Genomic DNA, 12843 nt, shown 5'->3' on the forward strand with positions numbered 1-12843 from the left:
ACTCTCCGTCAACAGTTTGATTGGAAAGTTTCCGTGTTTTTTGGGGGGTTTTTTTGGTGTTTTTTTCCTTCTCGTTTTTTTCTCTCTTTTTCCCCCTCTTGTTTTATGCTGCTCACCCTTGTCCTTGGTTTCTTTCTTTATTTCTTTCACTGCGTCGATCACCTGCTTCCACACTCATCCACAAACAACATCCTTTATTTCGACACATACGCACAGCACGATCATGCACAATCATGCGCTCAATGGCAGCACATTTACATCAGTCAGACAGCGCACACAGACCTATTGGATACACACACTTAAGCCAAGCGTACTCATATTATTAAATATGCACACACATAGTCAAACTCAGGGAGCATCTCGCCACACATTTTTTCTCTCTCTCCTTCTCTTTATTTATGAACAAGTGATGTATTTTCTCCACCTGTCTAAGCGACACACACAGCATACACGCCTAGTTATACACAGACATCTATGGGGGCACTGAGGTTTGTTACATGGAATATAAATGAAGCTGGCTCCAGAGAAAAGAGGTTAAAAATATTTAACCAACTCAAAAAACTACAGGCAAATGTTGTCCTTTTACAAGAGACCCACAGACCTCTTAGAGGTTCGAATGAACTTAAAACACTTGAGTTTCCTAATGTGTTCTCAGCTTGTTATAATTCTAGACAAAGGGGAGTAGCAATTCTAATACATAAAAATATTAATTTCACAGTACTTGATACAGTTATCGATCCAGAGGGCAGATTCTTAATCATTAAACTATCTATATATGATAAAAAGCTATGTATTGTAAGTGTATATGGTCCAAATGTTGATGAACCCTCATTCTTTCACGTTTTTTTCAGTGCACCCGCTGAACACTTAGATGGCACACTTGTTCTTGGAGGCGACCTCAACCTTGGACTAAACGAAGAAATCAATAGGCTCAATACAGCCGGAACTCAGCGCAATTGGCAATCCACAAATATAATCAAACAGTATATGAGCGACTTAGGTCTTTGCGATGCATGGCGCTCCCTTCTCCCCACCAGTAAGGAATATACTTTTTTCTCACATGTTCATCACTCCTACTCTCGTCTGGATTATTTTTTGGTCAGTAGCTCACTGCTGAGTGGCATTTCAGATACTGAGATTCACCCTATAGCTGTCAGCGATCATGCTCCTGTATCTTTAACACTAATGAACAAGAATAATACTATGCCAAGTAAAAACTGGAGATTTAATACATCACTGCTTAAAGATGAAGACTTTATTAAATATTTTAAAAAAGAGTGGACTTCATATTTAGACTATAATGACACTTCCGGAACATAAGCTTCTGTTCTATGGGAAGCAGGGAAAGCTGTGACAAGAGGTAAAATAATTTCTTTCTCATCACATAAAAAGAAAGAAGAAAACAAAAATATTCAGGAATTAGAAAAAAACATCAAATCCCTAGAAGAAGCCTACGCGTCCCACCAAGATCAGGAAACATTGAACAAAATACGCAAAACAAAACTAGAATTAAATGAGATAATTGATAAAAAAAAAACTAAATTCTTAGTACAAAGACTACGCTTACAAAATTATGAACATTGTAATAAATCCGGTCAATTTCTAGCAAACCAGCTAAAAATAAATAAAGAAAAAACAACTATAAGTGCTGTTCAAGATTCATTTGGGAACACAGTATATGACCCGAAACAAATAAACAACATTTTCAGGGATTTCTATAGAATATTGTATTCAAATAAACCCATCTAAAAAGGAAATTGATCATTTTTTAGACAACATAACTCTTCTAAAATTATTAGACACTCAAGCAATGGCACTGGATTCACCACTGACGCCAGGTGAACTCCAGGAAGCCTGAAAAGCATGCCCAATAATAGGCTCCAGGTCCAGACGGCTTTCCTGCAGAATTCTACAAAGAATTCTGGACGATTCTAGCACCAGTTTTTTACAGAACGTTGTTGGGAATCAAAGAAAAGGGCAGTCTTCCATCAAATATGAATTCTGCAAACATTAATCTCCTGCTAAAACCAGGCAAAGACCCTGTATATCCCTCAAGCAATCGTCCAATATCCCTTATAAATGTAGACCTTAAAATAATCTGCAAAGATCTCGTAAAGAGACTAGAGAAAATAACCCCCCTCTTAATTCATCCTGACCAAACTGGTTTAATAAAAGGTAGGCACTCATCAACAAATACACGCAGATTACTTAATTTGATAGACTACTCATACAGTAAAAACCTTGAAACTACAATATTTTCTATAGATGCAGAAAAAGCATTTGACAGAGTTAACTGGAAATTTCTATTTGCAACTTTACACAAATTTGGTTTTGGATCCTCTTTCATTAACTGGTTAAAAATATTATATAACTCCCCAACAGCTTGTGTCAAAACAAATGACCAAAAATCCTCCAGCTTCTGTCTCCTGAGGGGCACCAGGCAGGGATGCCCACTCTCCCCTTCACTGTTTGCAATTTTTATTGAACCACTAGCAGCAGCAATTAGACAGAATTCAGTAATTAAGGGCATAAAATGCAAGAACGTGGAACATTAAATCAGCCTTTATGCAGATCATGTGTTACTTTTTCTCCAAAACTCACAAACCAATATCTCTGGGGTGATTGAATTGATAAACACTTTTGCAAGAATATCAGATTACTCAATTAACTGGTCAAAATCTACAGTCCTTCCAATAATCGCTCCTTCCATAATTATTCTTCTACACCACTGCAATCGGGAAATATAAAATATTTAGGTATTAATGTTTCTCCCAAGCTTGCAGATCTAACTAAATTAAACCATATCCCACTTTTAAAGAAAGTAGAAGGTGATCTGGCTAGGTGGAAATGTCTACCCATATCACTCATGGGAAGGGTTGCCGCTATAAAAAGTGATGGTCTTACCAAAAATAAATTATTTATTCTCAATGATCCCAACTAAACCGCCACAAGATTGGTTCAGATCTCTTCATACATATCCAAGTTCCTTTGGAAAAATAAACCTCCACGTATAAGCTTATAAACACTACAAAAGACCAAGGATAAAGGAGGATTAGAACTACCTAACTTTCAGCACTACTTTTTAGCCAACAGGCTTCATTTTATCTCAGGATGGTTAAAACGTACCCTCTTAGATGAACCTTGGCTAGATGTAGAATAAGCACTTTGCAATAATCTAGAGATTTCAGATCTACCATTTATCAGCTCAAACATCCAACGACATGAATGCTTCAAAAGCGTCAACATCAGCTCTTCTCTGACAGCATGGTGGGAGTTTCTAAAATTGACGGAGTCTTCATTAATCCCATGCAAATGTACACCTATCTGGAACAACCCTGACATATTACAAAACAATGATATGATAAACTTTTCAGATTGGAGTGGTAAAGGAATCAAATACTTAGAACCTATATTAGAAGGAACAGAATTTATTCCATTTGACAGACTAGTTACACAATATGGGATCAACAAGAAAAGCTTTTTAGAATATCAACAAATTAAATCCATAGTAAAAAAGAATTTAAACTGGGTCAAGTTGAACTACAAACACCACCAAGTGTGGTTCAATTTCTTACTCTTAAAACCCCCAAATTACTTTCCAAAATTTACAGAATGCTTTCTAAAACAGATAAATCAATATCACTTCCTATTGCAAAATGGGAAGCGGATTTATCAGTTAACTTAGACCAAAACTTCTGGTCTCAGATTTGCTTAAAAAGCTTTCATCTAATTAGAAATCCCAGTCTTCAATTAATTCAATACAAAATACTACATAGAGTGCACTATACAGGTCATTGGATGTTCAAGATGGGTTATATGTCTACCAACAACTGCTCACACTGCCAAACCAACTCACCGGACAATTATATCCACGCTCTTTGGTTCTGTCCACCAGTTCTGAAGTTTTGGCGCGAGATATGTGAAGACTTATCAAAGTGTCTGAAATGTAACATTCCAACTTCCCCTTTAGTGTGTTTGTTGGGCAGCTTAGATAATGTCACTACAGATAAGAATATAGCCCATATGGTTTTCACTGGCCTATGCATAGCCAAGAAAAACAGTCCTCATGAACTGGAAAAATAAAAATAATCTTAATTCTAACCAATATAGAAATTATCTATTAGATTACATTAGTCTTGATCAATTGCTCTGGGCTCCTTTGATCAGCTCCATCACCTAGTGGAAGTGGGGGGTCATAGTTTGGTCCCACCTTCACAGTTATGATTGGTGTGGGGGTAGGGACAGGCTTAGGGCGTCGGGGGGTTCCCCAGGAGCATCGTCCTTGGAGGGCTCAACCCGGGGTAGCGGTCATGGCCTATTAAGGACTCTGTTGGCTCTTAGGTGACGGTTTCCTCGTGGCTGCGTGCAGCGGGGCTAGGGGAGGGTCTGTGCTGACGGACATGGGTTACTGACCTGGTAGCCTGGCTGCCCCGGGGTGGGTCTGGGACGGACATGGGGTTGTGGGGGTGCTCCGTCTCCGGGCTGGGGCCCTGGCTGGGCCTCGAGGGCTTGTGTCCTGGTTGGTGTGTTGCCGGGGTTGTGGGCGGGTGGGTGTATTGGGGCCCAGCCCTGGCACAGGGTGCCGCCAGTGCATCGAGCCACCTGGGGGGCTCTTCGTTGGTGGGGGAGGTTGTTACATCTTGCAGGAGCTCTCCTCTCTTCAGGAACTCACTCTGCAGGAGGGGGAGATACAGGAGAGGTGGAGGAAGATCTCAGCCTGGGCGTCTATTGTCTCATGCAGTCTGGAAGATGAGTGGATGATGGGGTGGGTGCAGTTTTCCCTGTGGTGGGGTCAGGTGGGCTGTCCCGGGCTCTGTGGTGCCGGGCGGCGCTGCTGTACTGGGCCCCGGTCCGGATGGGCCTGGGCCCCCTTTCCCTGGCGGGTTGCAGAGTATGGGGGTGCCTACTGGGGTCAGCGGGGGAACTGGCCTTGGGGTAAAGGTGTGTCACCAGGGTGCAGGGGAGGCATCCCCCCCTCTGTCCCCTTCTGGCTGCCTGTGCCTCAATTTTATCTCACAACTTAGACATTCACATTACTCACACTCTCATAACACATACATATAGGATCTTGGGGGTGGGCACGCTACACGGACTCCAAATTACCATCAGGGTGTACACCTCACCCCTGGCGTTGTTGCCCACCTCTCAATTTTAAATACACGTAGACATTGAGGGCTATCAGGAGGGGCTATGCGCTTACCTGCTGCTCTCTGGCAGGTAGCTCCATGTCCTCCTGGGTTTTAAATGTACCTTAGAACACACATGCATCAACACTACATATGAGCGGGCGTAGGGAGGTTTGGAGACTTCTCACACCCCCATTCTCTGCGGCCTGCTGGAGCGGGGGGGCTAGAAGGAGGAGTTGGCCGTCCGACTGGGGTCTGGAATAATTAATTAATTAACTAATTAATTCTAAAAAGCGGGAATTTTACTGTTCTGAACTTCTAGAAATTTCTTTTGGAAATAAACATTTACTAAAAAGACGCAATGGTTTTTGAAAAACATTTATTCTGAACTGTGCACCACAATTTCAAAACATTTTCTGAAAGATGTAACAGTGTACATGTTCTTATTTTCATTAGAATTTTGTTTATCAAAAGGTCTGACATAGGTGAGCTGGTAAATGCAAATAACAGCATTCTCATCACTTATTTCTTCAATACATTATGCATGTCCTGGCCCATCCCCTGGCCCATCCCCTACCTCCACGGATTTCCTTCTCACGGACTTCCCTCCCGAGCTCCCACGGTCCCGCTCTAATCCCTCCCATGGTCACGATTTTGGCTTCCTCGCGTCATTGTTTCCCCGGGTTTTTTAGTTCCTCGTTTTGCTACTTTGCTTTTCCCGGGTCGCCTTTGGTTGTTATAATAAAGTGTCATTTTCTGCTAGCGCTTGAGTCTGCGTTTGGATCCTTTTGTACACGCGCGCCGCGGCACATGACACCACTGGGGGTTTTTTTCTCCCTCTTTCTTTCTCTGTTTTCTTTTTCTCATTCAAGTCTGTCCCGTATCTAGCAAGTGAAAATAAAAAATAAAATAAACAATAAAAGGTGAATCAAATAGACCATTACGGCAAGGCCTGGATGGTCTATTTGGTAAAGTAAATCCGTTGGGCATCTTTCTTCACCTTTAGACAATAATTCTGATGGCAAAAGAGCATTAAAAAAAAAACCCCACAAACTGAATGAATCTTGATGTGATTTTTATCTATATGTGAGTGAATGTTTAAATATGATGTAAATGTGAACTCTTAATGTTAAGAGTAACAAATGTAGTGTAATGAACTGATTTAAGGGTTAACCCTATTTGTCATAGACTACATTGCAGGAACCACTGATATTGTTTTAACCTTTATTGCTCCAGTTACTGTCATCATAGTTCTGTATATGAGAGTATTTGTGGTGGCTGTGTCTCAGGCCCGTGCCATGCGCTCTCAGGTTACAGCTGTCACACTGCAGCTCTCAGTGACTCTAACAGCAAAGAAATCAGAGTTAAAAGCAGCCAGGACACTGGGTGTTCTTGTTCTTGTGTTTCTAATATGTCTCTGTCCTCATTATTGTATTTTTCTTTTTTGGAGGAAAGGTGCTTAATAGCTCATCTGCAACTATTGTGATCTATCTGTACTATTTTAACTCCTGTCTAAATCCTTTGATTTATGCTATGTTCTACCCCTGGTTTAGAAAAGCTGTGAAACTAATTGTCACACTACAGATACTGCAGCCTGGCTCCTGTGAGGTCAGCATACTGTAGAAGAAAGAAATAACCTTTAAAAATATGTTTATGGGCAAAACTAAACAAGCAGAAGATAAAATCTTTTCTGTCGCTTTAAGAGAACTTATGATAGAGATTGCAAATTATCACTCACTATATTAATAAAAGGGCAAGGTACTACAGCTTTCTGAAAAATCCACATTCCTTTATTAGACAAGTTGCAAAATACCTTGGCTTATCTTAGAACCATATTGTAGACTGTATATTTGATATATTAATAACAAATTAAAATGTAATATTTTAATTGTTATATAAATTGCATTACATTTGAGTTGTACAGTATAATATTAACCTAGTTTTATTGAGAATCAAAAGTTGCACTGAATTCAAAATAGGCCCCAAACTACAAGTTTCTATTTATAATTACTGTAAAGTACTAAAAATACTCTCAGTTTTGCCCAAGTTTAGTTGAATACAACTAAACTGACATGGGCAAGTGTATGAAAGCATCAGGAGGATTTGAACTGTAAACTGAAACAGAGCTGCAGACACCGAGACAGAGCATAAACATGTCATATTCTGAAATCACTGCCCACTGGTGAGCAAAACAGTTAGCCCTAAAACTTAAAACCAACATGACAAAAACCTCAATGTTCTTAGATGATTCAAAAGTGCCCCATTTCACAAAAAACTGGCACAATTTTAAAGCTGTAGGGTATACTAATTAAAACAGTTTAAAGGTAGGACATTAAAAATAGGTTTCACATGGGGGCATCCAAGTATAACATACAAATTAGTTAGTATAATAAACAATTATGTATAGTGTTTATGATTTAGTTTTGTCTGTCTTTGTCTATTTGAGAATTATAGTGGTTTAAATGTTGTGGAGGGTATGGAAGCACAAGCACCACTTGCTGAAATGCAGTTCAAAACAATGTTTTACAGATCGTTCTAGACACTCACTGTTGTGCCTCTCTTCTTACCTTCTTCAATCCGAATTTTCATATTTATGTGTCACAATGAATGTTCTAGAAGAAGATTTTATAGCACATAGATAATATGATCAAATTTTTCCATCCATTATTAATCATGAATTGAATTCTGTGAAGAAATAGGAGATATATAGGAATTTAACACCATGCTTTGTAAATCTCCAAAAGTTGATTCTGTTCATCTGGACGTAGCGTTTTCAGTGGGAGAAACGTTTCATCACTCATCCAAGTGACTTCTTCAGTCTCAGCTGACTGCAGGTTTCCCCAATCTTATAAACAGTACATTTGCATAATGACTGAAACCAGCCCACTGAAGGAACAATGGGCTGGGAGGTCAGTTCCTTCATCATAATTGTGCAAATTCTCATGACCATTGACCAACAACCACTGATCAAAGCCCACTGATCAAGTTGGGGAATGGCTGCAATCACAGCGTTGTACGATGGCGAAAGATGTACCCTTAGGCCCCCTCCTCGATTCAGAGATGGTCTTTCCCTTTTCACCTAAATGGCCTCCTTGACTCAAACCAGCGTTCCTCTCTGTCCAAGATGTGTACATCCTCATCATTGAAAGAGTGTCCACTGGCCTGTAGGTGTAAGTAGACTGCAGACTACTGGCCTGACGAGGTAGCTCTTCTGTGCTGTGCCATCCGCTTCGCAGGAGGTTGTTTGGTTTCCCCAATGTATAGTCCTGGCAATCCTCCTGGCACTTAACAGCGTACACTATGTCCCTCTGTTTGTGTCGGGATCCCAATCCTTGGGCTGGATTAATTTTTGGCGCAGTGTGTTTTGGGGTTTAAAAACCACAGAGACACTGTGTTTAGAAAAAATGCATCTCAACTGTTCTGATACCCCTGACACATATGGGATCACTACAGGTTTTAGGCAGCAGTTGTCCTTCTCTCTGGGATCGGCTGGAAAAGAGAGCTCCAGGGTAGCTTCAGAATCAACTTTTGGAGATTTACATACCTGGATGATTGGACCTGGGCCACGTAGACTGAACGCTGAGTCCTCAGGTGGATGCAGCCTATGAATTTGGACACCCCACTGGAATCAAAAGAAAAAACATACTCCAAGCACCAAAACCATCATGGACTATTAAACTGCCCTGAACACAATTAATTAATAACAATTAACCACTGATCTCTGTGCTCTCCACTGTTTTTAAACATGCAATGTGTTAATATACAAAAACATACAAAAGTCTTCAGCTCTAAGCTATTTCAATAAAACCCCACAAATAATGGTAGCCACACGCATGTAAGGACCTCAGACCAGCAGCCTGAAATCCACACTGACACAGAAACAGCCTGGCGATCTGTTAACTGAAGCAAAGCATAAATATATTAGATGAACAAGTTACTTCGGAGTGACTATCTTTCCCAGTTTACTCTACTCTTTTTGTAGGCTGTCTCCATAATAGGGTCCCACCCTAACAGGTATCATGAGAAGAGTTGGGAGGGGCCACTATGATGATCTAACTGGAGTGAACCATAAAGCCTTCTCTTACATGTCAAAAAGTTCAAACACACCACTGCTCTGCACGAAGCTCCAAGTTCAAACAAAATACCCCCTACTTTCTTCTACCTGTGCTAGTAAAGAGAAAAGAAGAACCCAACCCTGCCTAAAAGGGGCGTTACTAAGACTCAAGTTTCACCTTTCAAAATGTTTTTTGCATTGGTGTCCTGTCAATCGCCTGGTAACCATACTCATTGTGAAACAAGACCTTATCCCTAAGGCTCTGAGAGAGTACTAATTGCTGTATTGGCGCACCACCATCTGGCTGCAAATTAAGGCATCTGGAAGAAGGGTACCAGAAAGCAAGCTGTCAATATGTGCCATTGAGGCAGATGACTGACAATAGCAGGAGAGAGGATCCATATTACCATTGACCCAACCTGGATGATATTTAATTAAAAGGTTAAAGGAGGATATTTGAGCAGCTCAGCATTGTTTCAAACCTTCAAGGTTTGCTGTGGTCTGAAAGCTCTAGGGATCGTTAACTTTGTGAAGACCACATTTGTGAACCAGCATATACCCTCTGAACTTTTCGCCCATTGTAAAGTTAGGAACTCAAGTTTCCTGGAGCTGTAATTTGACATTTTGCATTCAGTGGGCTTTAATCGTCAGCTAGCATAAGCTATAGAACGTACCCTATCATCTGAATACTGCTGTGAAAGCGGGGCACCCAAACAACAGTAACGAACATCAACCTTCAAAATGAAGGGTTGTGAAACATTGGCATAAGCTAAAACTAGTACTAATACTACTAAGGATGCAAAGGGATAGCAATCACTTTACTCTCCAAAAGCTGTTAAATATGTGCCTTGACTTCTTTTTTTCTTTCAGTAAACTGAGTTGACAAGGAGGTTCCTTCACACATAGCTCTGCACAAAACAAGTCATTGCAGAGCTATGACTTATCTTCCCCTCTGATGTTGATGGGATCAAAGGATGTGCCTCTGGATAAATAATGTTTAAAAATGTTAAAACAAAGAAATCCTTGACCAAATCCTTGAAATTCCTTTCTTGGGCCTGCTGTTATCTCCTGTTTGCTGCCATCCATGGCTGTTGGTGGCTGTAGGTCAGGTCAGCCACTAATCTGAAGGTCAGTGGTTCGATCCCAGGCTGCCTCCTGGCAGCATGCCAAATATCCTTGGGCAAGATACTAACCCCATGTTTGCCTACTGGTGGTGGTCAGAGGGCCCTAACAGGGGCCCTCGCCTCTGTCAGTGTGCCCCAGGGCAGCTGTGGCTACAATGTAGCTTGCCCTCGCCTGTGTGTGAATGGGTGAATGACTGAATGTAGTGTGAAGTGCTTTGGGGTCCTTAGGGACTAGAAAAGCGCTATACAAATACAAGCCATTTACCATTTGTTACTGAAACTTTTTTTTCAGTGGATCTAACATGTGTAGATTCGCATTCCACAAATAAACTTTCATGATGTGAAAATGTAATTAAACTGTTGATCAGAGGAAAATTACTTAAAAAGTTTTAGGATGTTAAAACTTACAACATCTAGCTAGCTTGTAATGTTATGTTGTTGCATAGCCATTTCTTGTCATCTGTCCAGGGATGGGGGGTTGCATGATGATAACTTAATTGCGACAATAAAGAGATTAAATTAAGTTTGAACCTGGAGGATTTATTTGGTTAAAACACTAACTACAGTTCAGGAGTGATGATTAAGTTGAGGGGGAAAAGGATGAGATGGATATGAGCAGGCAAGAGTAGAAATGGAAGAGGTGGATGAACAAGATGGAAAAGAAAAAACTATGAAAGGATAAATATAAAACTTTTAAATGGTCAAATACCGTTTGAAACAGATACTTTAAGTGACATAATTGTTATACTGTTATACTATTTATGCAATGCCTATTGTTTTTTTTCTCGGGTACTTATATCTGAAACAACAAGAAAGTGATTAAAAAAAAGACTTGCTTTCTGTCTATGATGATTGCTGCAGCCAACCATGCACAAGAATGTAGGTATTGTGAGGGGAAAAATAAATAGTGGCAATTTCTATGTAAACTACCAATTATCTCGTCCAATATGATGGGAAGCTCTTGAACGACATCCTCATGACATCACATGCCAAACTCCAAGAAAGAGGGATGAGGACAGGCAGACAGTGAGATAGATATGGTTATCATCAAAAATTAATTAACATATTGGCACAAGGGAAGGGAAGAGGGGCATCAGTATCCAACAGACACTGAGAGAATGATAAGGGGAGGAGTTTAAAGAAGGTGTGGGGATATTACTAATTCTGGTCACAATGCTGCAGCTCTCTGCAGGTCTGTGAAGATGGATACCCAGGGCAGAGCAGATCTCTGCTTTCCACAACTCTTCAACACCTCCTGCAAGAAGCCTACAACTCCTCTATCACAAGTTTTGCTCTTTCACATTCTGATGCCATCAATGTCTCTGCTAACTGTGACTCTCAACCTGCTCGTCATCATCGCAGTCTCCCACTTCAGGCAGAGTTTCACTTTTTTTACCTGCTGCTGTGGCCTTACAAGTCTATACCTGATTTGTAATACCTGTTTGAATAGTTTCTTTCTGTTGACTTTTTAAAATTACATTTTCCTGTCTTTCTAGGCAGCTCCACTCACCCACTAACATCCTGCTCGTCTCTCTGGCTGTCGCTGACTTTCTCACTGGTCTTCTGTTTATGCCTGGAGAAATCCTGCGAAATACAGAGTGTTGGTTTCTTGGTCAGCTCACATGTTCTCTGTATAATTATGTATCCTACATCATTGCCTCTGCCTCAGTGGGCAACATGGTGCTGATATCAGTGGACCGCTATGTGGCTATTTGTGACCCTCTGCATTACCCCACCAGAATCACAAAGAGAAGAGTGAAACTCTGTGTCTGTCTGTGTTGGCTCTGCTCTGTTTTCTACAGCTATGTGATTTTAATAGATGATCTAAGTCAACCAGGAAAGCATAACTCTTGCTTTGGAGAATGTATAATTTTTGTTGAATTCATTGCAGGATTTGTTGACCTTGTTTTATCCTTTATTATTCCACTTACTGTCATTGTATTTCTGTATATGAGAGTATTTGTGGTGGCTGTGTCTCAGGCCCGTGCCATGCGCTCTCAGGTTACAGCTGTCACACTGCAGCTCTCAGTGACTCTAACAGCAACTAAATCAGAGTTAAAAGCAGCCAGGACTCTGGGTGTTCTTGTTCTTGTGTTTCTAATATGTTTCTGCCCATATTACATTGTTTCGCTTTGTGGAGACGAGTTTCTCAATATTGCCACTGCATCTATTGTATTCTATTTCTTTCTTTTAAACTCATGTCTAAACCCTTTGATTTATGCTATGTTCTACCCCTGGTTTAGAAAAGCTGTGAAACTAATTATGACTCAACAGATACTGCAGCCTGGCTCCTGTGAGGTCAGCATACTGTAGAAGGAAGAAATCTGTTCTAAAAAGATAACCATAATCAAAACTAAGTTTAAATTCGGTTCTGGGTTTAACAGGGCGAAAATGAAGAGAAGTCAGTATGGGAGAAATATACTCTCTCTTTCTAGTCCCTGTCAGTACTCTTGCTGCAGCATTTTGGATTGACTGAAATTCAAAATTCAAAAAAAAAAATTCAAATTTTATTTGTCACACACACACAACCATACACAGT

General features: G+C 40.5%; 1 protein-coding gene across 5 annotated transcripts; it reads left to right on the plus strand.

The window, feature by feature from the left end:
* Positions 1-10143: 10143 nt before the first annotated feature.
* On the plus strand, positions 10144-12617 carry LOC118453499 (trace amine-associated receptor 1-like). 5 transcript variants are annotated; one of them, XM_087853184.1, is made up of 3 exons: positions 10144-10156; positions 11526-11679; positions 11801-12617. In XM_087853184.1, the coding sequence occupies exons 2-3, from the start codon at positions 11612-11614 to the stop codon at positions 12615-12617; spliced, it is 885 nt and encodes a 294-aa protein (XP_087709310.1). In that variant the 5' UTR covers positions 10144-10156; positions 11526-11611. The 5 variants fall into 5 exon arrangements, with proteins under 5 accessions (XP_087709310.1, XP_035760146.2, XP_087709309.1 ...); XM_035904253.2 differs by lacking the exon at positions 10144-10156 and having other exon boundaries at positions 11507-11679; XM_087853183.1 differs by lacking the exon at positions 10144-10156 and having other exon boundaries at positions 11507-11590; positions 11805-12617.
* Positions 12618-12843: the final 226 nt, after the last annotated feature.

The sequence above is a fragment of the Neolamprologus brichardi genome, chromosome 16, assembly GCF_056152115.1.
Source record: "Neolamprologus brichardi isolate AB-2024 chromosome 16, ASM5615211v1, whole genome shotgun sequence".
In the NCBI taxonomy this organism is placed as follows: Eukaryota; Metazoa; Chordata; class Actinopteri; order Cichliformes; family Cichlidae; genus Neolamprologus; species Neolamprologus brichardi.